Here is a 19,644-nt window from a genome sequence, read left to right as displayed (position 1 = left end):
TCCCCAGCCTGTCCCCTACTGTGTCTCCACCCATCCACCACCCTGCCCCCACCAAGGGCCACCTACACATTGGGGGAGAGGTGTGACCTTTCTTCCTTCCTCTTCATCCGAAGAGCCGCCACCCAGGGGACAGCCACCCCTGACAGCGAGTGACAGCTAGCCTGGATGGCCGGGGACACGGGGATGGCCGGGAAGGTGACACTGCTCCTGTGGGGTGAGTGCCCCGGGCACGGGTGTGACACCCCGGGGATGGGCCCTGGTGAGGCAGAGACCGGTGGGGAGGGGGCACAGGGGGGCTGTGGTGTCCCCTGAGGTCCCCAAGGCCATTAGGGCCAGTAAATGCGGATGGATCGCAGTGTTACCAGAGTCATTGGGTGGCTGTGGGGACAGAAACAGGGGAAGGGAGATGTGGGGACAAGGATGTGACAAATGGAACTTTGTGGCTGGGGCAGCAGTGGGGACAGGGACAGAGGAACAGGGATGTAGGGACAGGGAGAAAGGCCACGTATCAGGCAGATGGGGTCTGGGGACAGGTGCTGTTCCAATGGCATCATGGGCACGGGGTCATGGAGATGTGGCTGTGAGGACAGGAGCTGTGAGGATGGTGGTGATGACCTGTAGGAGAATGGGGTGTCCACAATGTCCCCATGTCCTGCCTCAGCGATAACTGATCGAGGTGTCCCTGTCCTCAAGACCTCTGTGTTATAGCAGTGTTCAATTGGGGACAGTCTGGGGACAGACTCCTCACGCCATCCCCAGGTGCTGCTGTCCCTTCAGGTGCACCCTCACCCAGCCCATGTCCTTTCTCCTTTCCAGCCCAAACCCTCAGCCTCGCTGGTGAGTCCTCGGTGGATGCCATGTCCTCACCCCACTGTCCCCAGCCCCATGGTGGCCCTGGCAGTCTGGTGTCCCCTGTCGCCCACAGGTGCCCAGACCACCCAACTCCTGGTGGAGCCCCGCTGGAGTCCGGTGGTTCTGTGGGACCAGGTGACACTGACCTGCCAGGGCTCGGGGACCGCCGGTGCCACCACATGGTACAGGAATGGGCAGCGCTGGGGGAAGAACACACACGACCGCTTCACTGTCACCGAGAGTGGCAACTACACGTGTGACAAACCTGGCAGTGGTCTCAGCCCCACCGTGAGAGTCTTAAATGGTGAGGAGGGTTTGAGTGTCCTCAGCATGGCAGCTGTGGGACCCAAAGATTCTGGATGTTCCTGGCTCAATGCGTCACCCCATTGTGTTACCAGGGTCTGTCCCCTGTACACAGGGATATCCCAGAGCATCCCTGTGTGGGGGGGACTCTGTTTGTGGATGCAGGGACCTCACGTGGACCTCTGGATGTGACCCAACGGGGGGGACTCCGTGAACACCAGACTTCCCTTGGTGTGACACGGCCCCCTTGTCCTACAGGCTCATTGGTGCTGCAGGTGCCAACATGGCCGCTGCTGGAGGGGGACACAGTGACACTGCGCTGCCGGCGCTCGAAGGACAGTTGGGTCACCTCTGTGCGATTCTACCGTGGGGATGAGGAATTCCAGAACTCCTTCCACGAGACCGAGCTATCCCTGTCCCCTCTGCAGCTGAACCACAGCGGCAGCTACCACTGTGAGGGCCAGGTGACCTCCAGAGTATCACGGGGGTGGCAGGAGTCAGTGCCAGTGTCAGTGACAGTGCACGGTGAGGTCCCAACACTTCACAGTTCAGCACCCCCACAGCCCCTCCCTGGGGACTCGGGGTCACAGTTCCCCCTTCCCTCTCCTTCCCAGAGCTCTTCACAGTCCCGATGCTGGAGGGTCCCTCCGAACTCATCGAGGGGTCCCTCCTCAATCTCAGCTGCCTCAGTACCCCCAGCCCCCTGCGGCCCCAAACCCGCCTCCAGCACCTCTTCTACCGGGATGGGCAGTTGGTGGGGGGCCCACAGGAGTCCCCACAGCTCCTGGTGCCTGCCGTGAGGGTCTCCCACTCGGGGAATTACAGCTGCCAGGTGCGTTCCGAGGGGGGAACAGTGCAGAAGAGCAGCGCCCCGCTCCGCGTCACGGTGCACAGTGAGTGTGGGGATGGGCACGGGGAGCCCCCACTGCCTCCACAGTCTCCTGCCGTGCTTTGGAACCCTCATTACTGCCTCAGCCGCCTATCACTGTCTCCGGTCCCCTGTCTTTTCCTCAGTCCCTTGCTGGGTCCCCCAGCCCTACATGCGTACCCCCATCTTTCCCATAAATTTTTTCCGCATCCCTTCAACACTGCTCAGGTCCCTGTCCTTGTCCCCCCATCCCTCATTGGGTCCAATAATCCGTTCCTGGTTCAACCTCACCCCTCAATGATCTTCCCTCATGGTCCCTAGGTCCCACCATACCCTCTCTGTGGTGGTCCCTCAGCCTGCTCTCTGAACCCCCCATCTCTCCTTGCGGTGTTTTTTTCAAAGCCCACCATCAGCTCATGGTCCCCTCTTCCCCACTGTGGTGCCCCTGCCCCTCGAAAATGCCACCCATATCCCTCACTGTTCCTTGGTTTCACCTCCCTCCTGCAGGGGTCCTGCTCTCAGGGGTGTCCGTGTGGGCGCAGCCTGCTGGGGGACAGGTGGCACTGGGGGACCGCCTGGTGCTGAGCTGTGCAGTGGCCACACGGACAGGTCCCCTGTCCTTCACCTGGCACCGGGGGGACTCGGGGGTACTGCTGGGCACTGGCGCCCGCCTGGAACTGCGCCAAGTTGGTGTCAATGACAGCGGCCACTATCACTGCCGGGTCAGCGACGGGGACAGCGTGGCCGAGAGTGTCCCCTTGAATGTCACCGTCCTGGGTGAGTGGGACCCCTGGGTGAGTGGTGGCTTCACCACCTCATCCTCCAGAAAACTCTCATCCCCATGTCCCTGTCCCTCTTGCTGGCTGCCAGCCCCTCACCCCAGACTCCGCCCTGTCTGTGTCCCCACAGTGCCCGTGGCCAATGCCACCATCATCCCCAGTCCCCTGTCACACCAGGTGCACGCAGGTGACCCCGTGACCCTGCACTGCTCAGTGCAGGTGGGCTCAGCCCCTGTCACCTTCACCTGGCTGCACAATGGCCAGGAAGTGGCCCGGGGTCCTCTCCTGGAGCTTGGGGACGTCGATGTGGGACATTCAGGCACCTACGAGTGCGTGGCCACCAACCAGCTGGGACAGGACGGGCACCGCGTGTTCCGGGCACTCAGCCCTGAGCTGGCCCTGGAGGTGACACCGCAGGGACACAAGGACACAGGTGGGGGTCACATGGGGTCACCAGGGAGTGCAGGACCCCTGGGGTGATGGGTGATCCTGATGTGTCCCTGTCTGTTTCTTGCAGTGGCTGCAGGGGTCGGTGGGTCTCTTTTGTTCGTGGTCCTGCTTGTGGCTGTCATTGTGTCCTGGCACTGGTGGCACCGCCTGGGTGGGTGACAATGAGGGGATGGCAGTCCCAGAAGCTGTAGGAAACCCCATAGATTTGGAGAGTGAGAGGGCGGCACACAAAGCTCCAGAATTTTAAACTTTTCTGGGGATCCTTTAGGGTTTGGGGCGGTGCTGCAGGGTCCTGCAGGGATTTTGGGGTTTCTTTAAGGGATTCTGGGGGCATTTGGGGGGTCTATTGCCCTGCCAGGCTTTGGGTATGTGAGACTGAGTTGGCTGGGTGCACTGAGGACATTAATGAATTCTGGGGGGCTTCAGGGATGCTTGGGGGTCCCGTGGGGTGTTGAGGGTCGTGTGGGGATTCAGAAATCCTGAGAGAGGTCTGAGCCCCAGGGACCCCATTGTCACTGCTCTTGTTTTTCCTCTACAGCCACCAGGAAGCACCAGGAAAGGTGAGTGGTGGTCTCCAGCTGTGGCTCCTCTTTTACTCCCACCCCAAATCTCTCCATCCCCTCCCACACATCCCCTTTATCCCCACAGGGTCCCCCCGGAGCCCTCGGCCCCCTCAGAGGAGGGGGAGGTTCTGTACACCCACGTCGTGAACACCAAACAGGCACAGCGTGAGTACAGTGGTGGGGGGACAGTGACACAACACCCACAGGTGTCACCCTCCACCTTGGTCACCCCAACTGGTGTCTCCTGCAGGGCCCCCCCGTGTCACCATTCCCCAAGAACCCCAGGTGACCTACGCAGAGCTGCGAGGACCACACAGGCGACCACAGGAGCCCAGTGACATCATCTATGAGATTGTGCCGTGACACTGGGGGGACTGAGGGGGCACTGGGATCCCCAGCCATGGGCACCCACACGTGTGTGTGCTGCCCCTAAAACTGCCCTTTCCCCTGCCAGTGGAGACACAAAAGGCAAAGGTGCCAAAGGACTGAGTGAAGAACAGCAACGAGACAGAACTGCAAACAGCAACGAGAGGAAAAAAAAATCACGACAGCAACACGGTTTAGAATTCAAAGGATCACAAAAGAAACGATTTCCAGATAAAACCCCCAAAGAGGAACAAACCCCAGATACTTCCCCCAACACATTTCCTCCACCACAGGAACCTGGCAGGGCTCTGGACCTTTATTGCTGTGATGGCCAAAGTGGCCTTCAGGATGCTCTGGTTTCTCTTCTCCCCTGTCTCAAACAGTTCCTCTGCTGCGTTCCCCACACAATGGTTTCCCAAAGGCCCTGTGGGTGTTCCTGAACCTCCCACTTCTCCCGGGCACTCAGGATCAGGCCATGGCACAGGGTGGGGTGTCAGAGACAGGAAAAGTTTAATGTCCTGAGACATTTTAGAGCACCAGTGTGTGGCAAGGGTGGGTCAGGCCTTGCTTTTGGTGTGACAGGGCCTTGTCTGTCTGCCAGTCTGTCAGCCATGGAACACTGGGGACACTGAGATGTTCTGCCAAACCCAGCTCCTGAGTGACTGGGCTACCAGAATTCCCACTCGAGGGAAGCCCCTTGGTGGCCCAAGAGCTTCAAAGGCAGAGCATGAGGTGGCCCTGTGTCTGACCCTGTCTTCTCTTGGAGTGTCTGTTCCATCCACGCTGGAACCCAGCAGCTGGTAACTGTCTTGGTTTAAAAGACAAATGTCTTTCAAAGAAAACGGGAACCTTCCTGGAATGGAAAGAAGACCTTTGCCCAAAAGCTGTGATAATTTCAAAAGTTAGTGGGTTTTCAGGAAAAAATGCAGGAAAGTGTACAGCAGCTCTTAAGCAGAAAATTTCTAGAAGACAACAGAACAAACAACACAAAACCAGAACTTTCCCACCCGCTCAGGGCTGTTTTTCCATATTTGGTGTAGTTATAAACACGTCCAGCAGGGGGCGCTGCAGGGAGCACTCCCAGCCGGCAGGGGGCGCTGCAGGGAGCACTCCCGGCCAGCAGGGGGCGCTGCAGGGAGCACTCCCGGCCAGCAGGGGGCGCTGCAGGGAGCACTCCCGGCCAGCAGGGGGCGCCCCGGTTCAGCACCAACCCCTCAGGGGCGATGGCGGCCTCGGCCGATAGGGAGGAGGGGAAATGGCTCCTTTGGCAAACTCACGGCCACCAATCGGTCCCGGCACCGCCACCGGCAGCGGGCAGAAGTGGCCAAGGCAGCAGGTTGGATCATAGTGCCGAGTGGCAGCGGAGCAGCATCCCGGGGCCAGGCACAGGCCCTGCACAAAACAAGGGACTGCTCTCCCTGATCCCGAATGAAGGGATGGCAGCACTGACTGTCCACCCAAGTCTCGGGGTCACAACAGCACTTCTCCTGGCTTTACGGCACAAGTCTTGAAAACCCTCAGTCTTTCCCTCCCTTTACCTCCTTCAGCCCTGGCACAGCAGCTCTGGCAATGTTGAATTCCCCTGGGATGGTGAGGAAAGCAGGTGCTCGGTGCTGCCACTGCCAGGGCTTCTCAGGGGGCTCCAGCCCACGTCTGGAGTTCCTGCTCTTCCTGGGCCACTGCTGGTCCCAACACAGCAGCTGCAGGGAGAGGAGGTGGAGGAGGAGAGCAGAGCCACAGCCTCGAGGGCTCTGCAGCTGCAGCTGGATCTCAAGGATAGTCCTAGCCAGGAGCAGTAACTTCAGAGGCAAAATAAAGTGAAATCGGAATTAGGGCAGATGCCCCTATTCTGCTCTGGGTGCTGCAGAGCCTTAACAAGGTGTTGTAATTAGGGCTGAAGTTTCTAAAGTTCAGCTGTGGTCCTGACCCACCGCCATGCATAAACACATGGCTCTGCTGCCTCTCCTGTAGATTTTGGGTATTGGACCCATTTTGCAGGGCAGGTATCTCCAGCTCTGCCCACAAAGACCTGTTTCGGCTGCCAGGAAGGCTTTCTGGTGGTTTTTGCTGTTGCTGGGGATGATTCCGTGCCTGTGCCATGTGGCTGGTGCTTCACACTGGCGGCCAGGAAGGCCGAGATGGTGCAGTGGCTGAGGTGGGAGCGGCTGGAGCAGGTGGCCACAGGAACAGCACCTGGCCATGCAGGTGGACCAGGAGCACAGGGTGCTGAGGTGAGGCCCACAGGGCTCGGGAATGGTGGGGCACCACTTGCCATTTTGGCTGCGCAGAGAACTGGGACAGAGCACTGACACACATTGGCCTCCAGATCCCCCTCAGGGCTCAGGCAACGCCTCACAGGAGGTCCCACACCAGCCCCTGGGGACAATTCGGGCACTCCTGGCCTTGTTCCTGACAAAGGGCAGCGCTCCGGGAGCGGTGGGCACATCCCGAAGGATCAGCCCGGGGCTGCTGGAGCCCGAGGGCTGCGGCCAAGGCCGGCGGCAGGGAGCCGGGCCCCGCTCAGGCGGTGCTGCCCGAGGAACGGCTCATCCTGCAGGAGCTCGGAGCCTCTGCCGGTGCCGGCCCTGCGGCTGTCGGGGGGCGCGGCCGGAGGGGCCGGGGGACACCGGCTGGGACAGGCCGGGATGGAGGGACCGGGACCCCAGTGGGGAGCCCCGAAGGTGGAGGCACCGAAATGGCCGAGGGGAGACCCCGGCACGGCGGGGGAGCAGAGACCCTGGGCTGGGCTCTGCGGGAAGGAGGGACCGGCATGGTGCTCCCAGAGCACTGGGAAGGGCGCAGCTGCCATCGCACTGCGAGTGCCGGGACGGTCACGGGCTGTCTGAACCCACTGTGACACCGTGTCCCAAGCCACTGTCGCCACGTGTCGGGACCGCCCATTGCCAGGGGAACGTCCCAACAGCTCTGGGCTCTCGGAATGGGCAGGGCAGGGGCGGGGCAGGGTCCTGTCTATTCCCTGTGCCCTGTGCAGGTGAGGAGGGCAGGGATGGAGCAGCTTTGGGGACAAGCACAGCTGGGGAATGGAGCCCCAGGCAGGAAGGAGCTCCCCAACTCCTCCTCCTTGAAGCCAGTGGCCATCCAAGTGTGGGGCCCAGCCATGGCCCAGCCCAGGGCACAGGGATGGGCATTGGCCAGCCCTGCTCTGGCCAGCCCCAGGGGACAGCCAGGACCTGAGGGTCCCCCCTGCCCCCTTGGCTTTGTTTCTGGCAGCTTCAGAGCTGCTGCAAAGGTGAGAATTCTGTGGGGGAAAAAGGCGTGGCTGTGGTTTGCTGAGCCCTGCAAGAAGCACAAAAGCCAATGGGAGCCCAAGCAGTGGCTCTGTGAGGGCCTTTGATGGTTTTCAGAGCAGGGCTGGCTGGAAACGGCACCTGCAGGGGCAGCTGTGAGGGAACCAGTCCGGAAATGCAGCAATTGATCATTTTTTCCCTCTCAGCAAGGGGCTGAGAGAGCCCCAGAAATTCTGCAAATCTGCAAATCCATCTGCTCAACAACCTGACCAGGACCACTTTTCTTCAACAAAACCTGCAGCCCTTTGGAACCTCCCAGAAAGAATGTTTGGGTTCTGGATGTGGACACCAGAAATAAGGGAAAAGTGTGGAAATATTGAGCAGAGGCTCCACCCGTGGATCTGGGGAACAGGGGTGTCCCAGCAGGAGCAGGGAGTGCCCAGGCAGGGGAATTCAGGGCAGGGTGCAGTGCATTTACCAGGGAAGCAGAGTCTGAGGGATACACGGGCATTTCCACAGATTCCTGTGCACTGTTCCAAGGATGGACAGAGTTTCTCCCCTTTTGGGAGCAGAAGCCATGGGAAGTAAATCAAATTTCAGAATGGGAATGATAAAAATGGGAAGAGTTCCTAAATATGGCCCAACCAAACCTTCCCTATGGGCTGGGTTACTGCCCAGCAGGCAGGGAACAATGCCATGGACCTGTTGGACACTCAGGGAGATTCCACACTCTGTGTTATCCACAAGGAAATGCTGCTGTGGGATGCACCAATGGGCTCCTAAAGGACGAGGACCCCCCAGAACCAGGACACCCCAGGACTAGATCCAGGTGTCCCCACAGCAGAGGAGCCCTTTTCCCTCAGGGCAGGACCTCTCTGGATGTGCCCACCAGCACAGAATCCACATCCTCAGCTCAGCATAAACAGCCTCTTCCTTCGGCTGCAGGAAAGAGAAAGTGAAAATCTTTCATCCCCTACAGCCCCCCAACCTCTGCCTGCACCCCCCACCCCCTTTACCCCTTCCTGGGATCCCCCCACCGTTACCTGCTCAGGTGTTCCCTGGGATGGCTGAGCCAGGGAATGGGGGATGGGAAAAAGCCCCGGGGTGTGTGGGGCACAGACCCAGAGCCTCAACCCTGGGGTGTCCCCTGGCCGTGAGCACACTGTGGGGGCTGTGCTGGGCTCTGAGTCACCCCAAAATCTGAGGCACCCAGGGAAGGAGCTGTGACCCCTGTGCCCACCCAGCCACTGCCCATCCCTGGGACCCCCATTCCCCTGGGAACCCAACCCTGGGACCCCCTTTCCCTTGGTCTCTCCTCCCTGCGACCCCCATTGCCCAGAACTCCCATTGCTAAGGACCAGCATTGCCTTCATCCCATCCCCTGGACTGGTTCTCACCCACAACACCTTTTCCTGAGGATCCCCTTTTTTCTCTCTGAGCCCTCAACTCTGGCACCCACATCCCATGATCAAAAATTGCTAAGCACCATGTTCCCGCACGACTACTTTCTAAAAATCCACCCAAGGCATGGAGACCCCAATTCCCCTTGAGGCCCATTCTCCTGGACACCCATCCTTGGCTCCCCACAACTCCTGAGCCCCCCACTCCTGGGAACACCATCCCCCACTGAGCCCCCAGACTGTCCCATAATGTCCCCAGCCTGTCCCCTACTGTGTCTCCACCCATCCCCCACCCTGCCCCCACCAAGGGCCACCTACACATGGGGACAAGGTGTGACCTCGCTTCCTTCCTCTTCATCCGAAGAGCCGCCACCCAGGGGACCGGTGGCCACAGCAGCGAGTGACAGCCAGTCCACATGACTGGGGACACGGGGATGGCGGGGAAGGTGGCACTGCTCCTGTGGGGTGAGTGCCCCGGGCACGGGTGTGACACCCCGGGGATGGGCCCTGGTGAGGGAGAGACCGGTGGGGAGGGGGCACAGGGGGGCTGTGGGGTCCCCTGAGGTCCCCAAGGCCAGCAGAGGCAGTGCATGGGCATGGAGCCCAGTGTGACCAGAGTCATGGGGTGGCTGTGGTGACAGGAACAGGGGAAGAATTGGAGGGTAACTGGGATGTGGGGCAGGAACAGGGGGATAGAGATGTGGGGACAAGGATGTGGCAAAAAGATCCTTTGTCCTGGGGCAGCAGTGGGGACAGGGAGAGGGGAACAGTGATGCAGGGATGGTCACAAGGGCCATGTACAATGCAGATGTGGCATTGGGACATGCAATTGGAATTGGGATCACGGGCACATTGCTGTGAGGATGTGGCCGTGGGGTCAGGTGCTGTAGGGCTGGTGGAGGTGACATTAAACCATGGGGTGTCCACAGAATCCTCATGCCTCAACTCAGGGTGACTCAGATGTCCCTGTCCTCAAGAGTTCTGTGCAACACCACTGTTCCCCTTGAGGACAGTCTGGGGACAGACCCCTCACTCCATCCCCAGCTGCTGCTGTCCCTTCAGGTCCACCCTCACTCAGCCCTGTCCCTTCTACCTTCCAGCCCAGACCCTCGGCCTTGCTGGTGAGTCCTCAGGGGATGCCATGTCCCCACCCCGCTGTCCTCAGCCCTGATGTAGCCATGGCAGGCTGGTGTCCCTTGTAACCCGCAGGCGCTCGGACCACCCAGCTCCTGGTGGAGCCCCCCTGGACACCGGCGGTGCTGTGGGACGGAGTGACACTGACCTGCCTGGGCTCGGGGTCCGCTTTTGCCACCACCTGGTACAAGGACGGGCAGCGCTGGGGGCAGAACAGACACAACCGCTTCATTGTCACCGCGAGTGGCACCTACACGTGTGACAGACCTGGCAGTGGGCTCAGCCCCCCCGTGACCGTCTTAAATGGTGAGGGGGAATCTAAATGCTCATGGGTAGCCTCTGCATAGGTCTGGGTGGGTTCCATTCTGTGGGTGGCCCCACACCCCTCTGGTGGCAAGAGCCTGTCCCCTGCACACAGGGACATCCCAGTGCATCCCAGCGTGATCAGAACCCCGCGGGGACCCCTGTGCCATGGAGTTGCGCCGGGTGTTCCTGGGGTCGTTCTACAAAATGGTTACTCCACCCAGACATTCATGGGCACCCACCTTGGACCTGTCTCGAGCCCCTCAGTGTGATGGGACCCTCCTGTCCCACAGACCAGCTGGTGCTGCAGGTGCCAGCACAGACGCTGCTGGAGGGGGACACAGTGACACTGCGCTGCCGGGCCATGCAGGACATGTCGATCAGCAAGGTGCGATTTTACAAGGATGGGAAGGATCTGGGAGAGTCCCCCAGGGGGACCGAGCTGTCCCTGTCCCCCCTGCAGCTGCACCACAGCGGCCGCTACCACTGCCAGGGCTCAGTGCGCTTCCAGCGGTCATCATCATCTCCAGTGACAGTGACAGTTCACGGTGAGCACCCCCATGGCAGGAATTCCAATATCCTGACACCCCCCCAGCCACTTCCCAGTGGACATAGAGTCACAGTCCTCACCTCCTCTCTCTTTCCCAGAGCTCTTCATGGTGCCGGTGCTGAAGGGTCACACCGAACTCACCGAGGGGTCCCCCCTCAATCTCAGCTGCCTCAGCACCCCCAGCCCCTTGCGGACCCCAGCTCCGCTCCAGCACCTCTTCTACCGGGATGGGCAGTTGGTGTGGGGCCCGCAGGTGTCCCCACAGCTCCTTGTGCCCGCCGTGGGGGTCTCCCACTCGGGGAATTACATCTGCCAGGTGAGCTCCAAGGAGGGGACCGTGCAGAAGAGCAGCGCCCAGCTCCACGTCACGGTGCACAGTGAGTGTGGGGATGGGCACGGGGAGCCCCCACAGCCTCACCACGTCCCTTGCACTGCCCGGGGACCCCCATTACTGCCCGGACCCCCCATGCCTGTCAGAGGTCATCCATCCATTCTTGGGTCCCTCGCCAAGTCCCCCAGCCCTTCCTGCCTACTCCCATCTTTCCTCTAAAGTTTTTCCACACTCTTCCATCAATTCTCGCGCCCCCCTCCATTTCCCCCCATCCCTCACTCGGTCCTTTCACACATTCCTGGTTCAATCTTACCCGTGTCTGATCTCCCCTCATGGTCCCCAGGTTCTACCATACCCTCCCTGTGGTGCCCCCTCAGCCTGCTCCAGGTGTCCCCTCCCTGAACCCAGTATTCCTTGGGGTTCCTGTCCAAGCCCTCCATCAGCTCCAGGCCCCCTCTTTCTGACTGGTGTCCCCTTGCCCCTCGAAAATGCCACCTGTGTCCCTCACTGCTCCCTGGTTTCCCCCACCCCCCACAGGGGTCCCGGTCTCAGGGGTGTCCGTGTGGGCGCAGCCCCCTGGGGGACAGGTGGCACTGGGGGACCGCCTGGTGCTGAACTGTGCAGTGGCTGCGGGGACAGGTCCCCTGTCCTTCACCTGGCACCGGGAGGACTCAGGGACACCGCTGAGCACCAGCCCCAGCCTGGAGCTGCACCGTGTTGGGGACAATGACAGCGGCCACTACCAGTGCCGGGTCAGCGATGGGGACAGCGTGGCCGAGAGTGACCCCCTGAATGTCACCGTCCTGGGTAAGCGAGACCCTCAGGCTGGGGGTGGCCTGACCCATGGCATCCTCCAGGAAACTCTCATCCCTGTGTCCCTGTCCCTCTTGCTGGCTGCCAGCCCCTCCCCCCAGCCTCAGACCCACCTCTCTGTGTCCCCACAGTGCCCGTGGCCAATGCCACCATCACCCCCGGGCCCCTGTCACACCAGGTGTATGCAGGTGACCCCGTGACCCTGCGCTGCTCAGTGCAGGTGGGCTCAGCCCCTGTCACCTTCACCTGGCTGCACAATGGCCAGGAGGTGGCCCAGGGTCCTGTCCTGGAGCTTGGAGACGTCGATGTGGGACATTCAGGCACCTACCAGTGCGTGGCCACCAACCAGCTGGGACAGGACGGGCACCGCGTGTTCCGGGCACTCAGCCCTGAGCTGGCCCTGGAGGTGACACCACAAGGACACAAGGGCACAGGTGGGGCTCACATGGGGTCACCAGGGAGTGCAGGACCCCTGGGGTGATGGGTGATCCTGATATTTCCCTCTCTGTTTCTTGCAGTGGCCGCAGGGGTCGGTGGGTCCCTTTTGTTCCTGGTCCTGCTTGTGGCTGTCATTGTGGCCCGGCACCGGTGGCACCGCCTGGGTGGGTGACAGTGAGGGGATGGGGGTCCCAGGGAACTGTAGGAAAGCACAGAGGTTTGGGAAACGATAAACCTTAGCCCCAGAATTTTAACCTTGGCTGTGGATTCTGCAAGGTTTTGGGAGGTGCTGGAGGGTCCTGCTGGTATGTTGGGGGTTCTTTCAGAGGTCCTGGGTTTTTTGGGGTGGGGGGTCTCTCTCCCAGGCATTGGGTTCTTGAGGCTGAGTTGGCTGGCGGCACTGGGTAGGTTCATGAATTCCGGGGCGCTTCATGGATGCTTGGGGGTCCCTTGGGGAACTGAGGGTCCTGTGGGGGTTGAGGAATACTGAGAGTGGTCTCGCCCTGGGGTGCCCACCGGTACCTTTATCCTTTTTTCCTCTGCAGCCATCAGGAAGTGCCAGAAGAGGTGAGTGAGGGTGTCCAGCGGTGGCCCCTATTTTACTCCCACCCCAAATCTCTCCATCCCGTCCCACACATCCCCTTTATCCCCACAGGGTCCCCCCTGAGCCCTCGGCCCCCCCAGAGGAGGGGGAGGTTCTGTACACCCACGTCGTGAGCACCAAACAGGCACAGCGTGAGTACAGTGGTGGGGGGTACAGTGACACAACACCCACAGGTGTCACCCTCCACCTTGGTCCCCCCAACTGGTGTCTCCTGCAGGGCCCCCCCGTGTCACCATTCCCCAAGAACCCCAGGTGACCTACGCAGAGCTGCGAGGACCACACAGGCGACCACAGGAGCCCAGTGACATCATCTATGGGATTGTACCGTGACACTGGGGGGACTGAGGGGGCACTGGGAATCCCCAGCCATGGGCACCCACACGTGTGTGTGCTGCCCCTAAAACTGCCCCTTCCCCTGCCAGTAGAGGCTCAAAAGGCAAAGATCCCAAAGGGCTGAGAGATGAACAATTTCCTGCAAACAGCAACAACAGAACAAAACCAACAGCCACTGCAAAAAGGTTCAAAATTCAAAAATCTTCATAATTCAAAAAGGATCAGGAAAGGAGGGATTTCCAGGGAAAGCCCCCAAAGAAGAACAAACTCAGTGGGGCAGAGAGCAGCCGGGGCTCCGCCCACCTCCACAACCCAGCTGGCATAGTGCAGGAGCTTCTCATTTTTCTTTCTCTCTTCAGGCATCTCATGGGATCACAAGAATCAGATTCTAATGCAGTATTACTCAGTCCATCATAACTACTTTTCCTCAAAAATCTACAAATCATCAGTCTACATGCATATTTTTCTATCATTTAAAGGACAGTCTACCTATAGAGTTCATTTCTATGCTCAGACAAGAAAGTCCAGCCAGCAGGCAAGTCTTGTATCCTCCTTCTAATTAATCACTCTCACTCTGACTGTTATGCTCAGTCTTCTCCATGCTCAGTCACTTTGTCGGTTCTCCCTCCGGGAAGAGCCAGTGCTCTGGAAGTTCCATCTGCTGGCAGGGAAGAGCTAAAGCTCGCCCAGAAATGCGGTGTTACTGCTCTCTGCCCGGGGGCAGCCAGGATTTTCCAAAGGCAGGAGAACAGAAAGAGAAACCGCAGCCGGCAGATCTGAGAGCGGCGGGGCCGTGCCAAAGGACAGAGCCGGGACGGCCTTTGCTGCCGCGACAGCGACACGGAACCAGAGATCCACGCCTTCCTTCTAGCTGTGTGTGACCCAAAGGTCTGTCTCTGCGTGCAATTGGCTATTTTAGCTCTCAACTCAAATGAAATCACCAACTGCTCCTGACTGTGGGTGCTGAACCAGCACAGCCCGCCCAGGACAGAACCCGCCCCGTGTGACACTGGGCACAGACGGCCTCTTCCTTCTGCTGGGAGAAAGAAAGTGAAAGTGTTGGGGACACAGCCGGACACCCCCAGCCCCCAGAGCCTCCCACCCCTCCTGTAGACACCTCACCCCTGCTGCCCCCACCCTGGGGTGCCCCCAGCCCCTTCCCTGCTCAGGTGCTCCCCAGGATCGTCAAGGCACAAACAGGGTGGCTGTGAAATTGAGGGGAAAAGGAAGGAAATGGAAATGAAGAGAGGAATGTTGGGGAGACACAGGTCCAGATCCCCTCGGAATCCCCTTGTGGTGCCTCCCCCAAACCAGGAGCACACAAAGGGGCCAGTGCTGGGCCCAGGGCCACTCCAAAATCTGGGGCACATCCCTTGAAGGAGCTGTGACCCATCCAGGCACTGCCCATCTCTGGGACCCCCATTCCCATGGAACTCAAACACAGGACCCCCATTCCTTATGTTCCCCCTCCCTGTGATTTATTAAAATATGGATATTGATCTAATACCAATATCCAACGATGACGGACACAGTCTCTCTAACAGTTTGAAGTTAGAAAGTTTATTTTTATTACGACGCCGGGCAGCGTGCAGGATAGCTCCCAAATACACACCACAATTTACAGATGATCACAGGGGCTTTTGATGTACAAGGGTATTGAATACCCAAAACACAAATGCATATTCATACCTCTGGTCCATCCCATTCCCCGCTTCTTATGGTAATTAGCTAAAAAGCAATTAAGCATGTGTAGTTTGTTCTTTGAAATGAGTCAGTGGTCCTTCTTATGGGGTGGGGTCTCAAAATGATGAAGTAAGATGGATCTTCCTCACTTTGACTTCTTAACCTTTTAGTCTTGGTGACACCTGAATCCTGTTTTCTCAAGACTTTCTGATTTATGATTACACTGTATTCTTGGAGTCCATTGATTAAGTTGACAGGCCTCCTGATTTATCGGGTCCTTAAATCCAGCTTCTGTTAACAAAGAGAAGTTTATCTATCTTACCTCAGCAATACCTAGTTTAACTAAAGTCCTTAATTCTTCAAAATTAATGTCTCATACAATAAGAGGGAAATGGGTCCTGTGCCCGCCCGGCAGTGAGCGGGGGATTGAGGAGCCCTGTGGGGTGCAGTGAAGAGGAAGAAGAGAACACTGAATGGAATCGATGCCAATGTTGCATATTTCCCTCCATGTCACAGCACACTCTCAAAGGTGTCATGAGGTGTCACCTGCTGTCCCTTGTAGGGTTCCAGAAGCTCTACGTTTGTCACTTGTGGATCCCGAGATGGGGCAGGACCAGGAAACACCTGTGGGGGTCCCTGAGAGTGACACTGGTTGTGGGGACCTGGGTGGGGGTGACACCCGTGGGTGACATGTCCCTGTCCTCCCCTGTACTCACCCCCTGCCCGCTCAGTGCTCACAACGTGGGGGTCCAGCACTGCCCCCTCCTCCGGGGGAATCCTGTAGGGATAAGGGGAGGTCTGAGGGGTGTCTGGGGTGGGAGAAAGAGAAGTCCTGGCTGGAGACCCCGGCTCACCTGTCCTGGAGGTTCCTGGAAGCTGCATGGAAAAGGGGAGGGGGTGACCATGGGGACCGTTGAACCCGTGAACCTTCCTGGGACCTCAGCAGCTCTAACCATTTATGGGACCCCCAAATACCCCTAAGAGCCCTAATTCCCACTAGACCCCCGATTCCACCTAGAACTTCTGCTCCACTGCAGTGCCCCTAAGGCCCCCTGGTGTCCCCACCCTCTGAGCCCAAGAACCCCAAGCCCAGCAGGGAGGCCACCACCCAAACTCCCCCAGGTTGCAAGAAAGATCCTCCAGCATCCTGGCATGGCCCTCAAAGAGCTCCCCAAACCACCCAGAAGCTCCCAGAGCCACCCCAATGATCCTCAAAGCCCACCAAGGAATGGACCTGGAGCCAAATCAAGACCCTCCAAATTCCCCCAAATCCGCCAGGATCCCCAGCCAAGATCACTGTGGGCTCAGTTTCCTCCAGCTCAGGGGCCCTGGGTGCTGCCCCAGCTCTGCTCCCACTCTGGGGACTTCCCCTCACTCCTGGACCCCCAATTCCTCCCCACTGTCACTCACCCCGGTGGTGCCAGCAGTGACAGCCCCCAATGACAGCCAGGAGCAGGACCAGGAACAGGAGGGTCCTGCCGACATTCACAGCCACTGCTGGGCACAGAGAGGGACACATCGGGGTCACCCTGAATCCCAGGAAACCTGAACACCTCAATGACCCCGTGTGAGCCCACCTGTGACCCAGGGTGAGCCAGGGGTCACCTCCAGGGCCAGCTCGGGGCTGAGTGCCCGGAACACGCGGTGCCCGTCCTGTCCCAGCTGGTTGGTGGCCACACACTGGTAGGTGCCCGAATGTCCCACATCGACGTCCCCAAGCTCCAGGACAGGACCCCGGGCCACCTCCTGGCCATTGTGCAGCCAGGTGAAGGTGACAGGGGCTGAGCCCACCTGCACTGAGCAGTGCAGGGTCACAGGGTCACCTGCATGCACCTGGTGTGACAGGGGACCGGGCGTGATGGTGGCATTGGCCACGGGCACTGCAGAGCAAGAGACAGGGCTGAGGTAAGGAGGAGGAGGTAGCTGACCTGGAGGGATAAGGACAGGCTGAAGAATGAACGTGATTTGGAGTTCTCTGGATGGGTCTCACCCCATGAAGGGGTGAGGGGCTACAGAGAGTGGTGATGCAACACACAGCAGAGGTGGCTGTACACAAGAAATTTGCCAGGGGGACATGGAAATACCAAGACATGGGTGCCTGGGAGGCTGTGGGGGCTCCCCGTGCCCATCCCCACACTCACTGTGCACCATGACGTGGAGCTGGGCACTGCTCTTCTGCACGGTCCCACCCTCGGATTGCACCTGGCAGCTGTAATTCCCCGAGTGGGAGACCCCCACGGCGGGCACCAGGAGCTGTGGGGACACCTGCGGGCCCCCCACCAACTGCCCATCCCGGTAGAAGAGGTGCAGGAGGAGGGTTTGGGGCCGCAGGGGGCTGGGGGTGCTGAGGCAGCTGAGATTGAGGGGGGACCCCTCGGTGACCTCGGGGGGACCCTTCAGCACCGGCACCGTGAAGAGCTCTGAGAAGAATAGGGGAGATGAGAACTGTCACTCTGAGTCCACGGAGAAGTGCCCTTGGGGGTGTCAGGATATTGGAGTTCCAGCCGTGGGAGTGCTCACCGTGCACTGTCACTGTCACTGGTGCTGACAGTGACAGCCCAAAGCTCACAGAGCCCTCACAGTGGTACTGGCCGCTGTGGTGCAGCTGAAGGGGAGATAGGAACAGCTTGGTCCCACTGAGGAACCCCCCCAGATCCTTCTCGTCGTGGTAAACTCGCACCCTGATGACCGACATGTCCTCCATGACCCGGCAGCACAGTGTCACCGTGTCCCCCTCCAGCAGTGTCTGTGCTGGCACCTGCAGCACCAATGGGCCTGTGGGACAGGAGGGTCCCATCACACTAAAGGGATTCAAGATTGCTCCAAGGTGGGTGCCCATGGCACTGGGGACATCTAAGTGGAATCTCCATTGCACAAGGGGATCACAGGGACACCAGGAGCACATTGTGCAGCACAGGTGTCACCACAGTTGTCCCATCACTCTGGGTTGCACTGGGATGATGTCCCTGTGTGCAGGGGCCAGGCTCTTGTCACAAAAGGGGTGTGAGGCCACCCATGGAATGGAACCCACCCAGACCTACCCAGAAGCCAGCATGAGCATTTAAGATCCCTCCTCACCATTTAAGACTGTCAGGGGTGGGCTGAGCCCACTGCCAGGTCTGTCACACGTGTAAGTGCCACTCTCAGTGACAGTGAAGCGGTCGCTTCTGTTCTGCCCCCAGCGCTGCCCATCCTTGTACCAGGTGGTGGCACCGGCGGTCCCCGAGCCCTGGCAGGTCAGTGTCACCCGGTCCCACAGCACCGCCGGTGTCCAGGGGGGCTCCACCAGGAGCTGGGTGGTCTGGGCACCTGCAGGTGACAGGGGACACCAACCTGCCATGGCTACATCGGGGCTGAGGACAGCGAGGCCACATCCACATGGCATCCCCTGAGGACTCACCAGCGAGGCCGAGGGTCTGGGCTGGAAGGGAGAAGGGACAGGGCTGGGTGGGGGTGGCCCTGCAGGGACAGCAGCATCAGGGGGATGAGGTGTGGTGTCTGTCCCCAAACTGTCCCCTATGGAACACTAGGGTAGCACAGAGGCCTTGAGGACAGGGACACCTCAGTCACCCTGGCCTGAAGCAGGACATGGGACACTGTGGACACCCCATTCTCCTACAGGTCACCACGACCATCCTCACAGCTCCTGTCCCCACAGCCACATTCCCCATGGCCCTGTGCCTGTGATCCCATTTCAATGGCACTTGTCCTCATGCCCCATCTTCATGGTATGTGGCCCTTGTCCCTGTCCCTGCATCCCTGTACCCATGTCCCTCTCCACACTGCTGCCCAGCCCCATGGTTCCTTTTGCCACATGTTTGTCCTCACATCTCTATCGCCCTCTTCCTTTCCTCACATCCCAGCCTCTGTTCCTGTTCCCCTGTTCTGTCCCCACAGCCACCCCATGACTCTGGTCACACTGGGCTCCATGACCATGCTTTAACTCTGCTGGAACTGGGGACCTCAGGGGACCCCACAGCCCCCCTGTGCCCCCTCCCCACCGGTCTCTCCCTCACCAGGGCCCATCCCCGGGGTGTCAGACCCGTGCCCGGGGCACTCACCCCACAGGAGCAGTGCCACCTTCCCGACCATCCCCGTGTCCCCAGCCATGTGGACTGGCTGTCACTCGCTGCTGTGGCCACCGGTGCCCTGGGTGGCGGCTCTTCGGATGAAGAGGAAGGAAGGAAGGTCACACCTCGTCCCCATGTGTAGGTGGCCCTTGGTGGGGGCAGGGTGGGGGATGGGTGGAGACACAGTAGGGGACAGGCTGGGGACATTATGGGACAGTCTGGGGGCTCAGTGGGGGATGGTGTTCCCAGGAGTGGGGGGGCTCAGGAGTTGTGGGGAACCAAGGATGGGTGTCCAGGAGAATGGGAGTCCAGGGGAACTGGGGTCTCCATGTCAGGGGGGATTCAGGCATGGGGGTTCTGGGGAACATGTTCCCAAGAGATGTGGGGTCATGTGACATGGGTCCCTGGGCTGGGGATGCAGGGAGAAATGAAAGGAACCTCGGGAAGAGGGGTTTTGGGGAAAGAAGCAGCCCATGGGATGGGGGCATTCAGGGATGGGGGTCCTGTGCGAACATGATCTCGAGGGATCGGGGGTCATGGGATATGGGTTTGAGGA

The 19,644-nt window shown here is 59.7% G+C and overlaps 2 protein-coding genes across 2 annotated transcripts; one reads left to right on the top strand and one right to left on the bottom strand.

Moving 5' to 3' along the window:
• The first annotated feature begins 112 nt into the window (after window positions 1–112).
• LOC136375042 (Fc receptor-like protein 5) lies at window positions 113–13,619 on the top strand. Its single transcript, XM_066340392.1, is given in 18 exon segments — window positions 113–214; window positions 662–751; window positions 754–803; window positions 805–1,156; window positions 1,414–1,680; window positions 1,770–2,048; window positions 2,531–2,800; window positions 2,933–3,278; window positions 9,892–9,950; window positions 10,039–10,269; window positions 10,560–10,814; window positions 10,915–11,193; window positions 11,685–11,954; window positions 12,092–12,394; window positions 12,479–12,562; window positions 12,944–12,965; window positions 13,054–13,133; window positions 13,220–13,619. Coding segments are annotated over 18 exon segments (3,399 nt in total). The 5' UTR covers window positions 113–165; the 3' UTR covers window positions 13,333–13,619.
• Window positions 13,620–15,516: 1,897 nt separating this feature from the next.
• On the bottom strand, window positions 15,517–19,378 carry LOC136375041 (Fc receptor-like protein 4). Its single transcript, XM_066340391.1, is given in 8 exon segments — window positions 15,517–15,827; window positions 16,429–16,515; window positions 16,596–16,898; window positions 17,160–17,438; window positions 17,539–17,793; window positions 18,097–18,382; window positions 18,384–18,439; window positions 19,080–19,378. Coding segments are annotated over 8 exon segments (1,614 nt in total). The 5' UTR covers window positions 19,129–19,378; the 3' UTR covers window positions 15,517–15,528.
• Between the last annotated feature and the right edge of the window lie 266 nt (window positions 19,379–19,644).

This window comes from Sylvia atricapilla, unplaced genomic scaffold (assembly GCF_009819655.1).
Source record: "Sylvia atricapilla isolate bSylAtr1 unplaced genomic scaffold, bSylAtr1.pri scaffold_78_arrow_ctg1, whole genome shotgun sequence".
Lineage (NCBI taxonomy): Eukaryota > Metazoa > Chordata > Aves > Passeriformes > Sylviidae > Sylvia > Sylvia atricapilla.
This window is presented reverse-complemented; position numbering and strand designations above follow the sequence as displayed.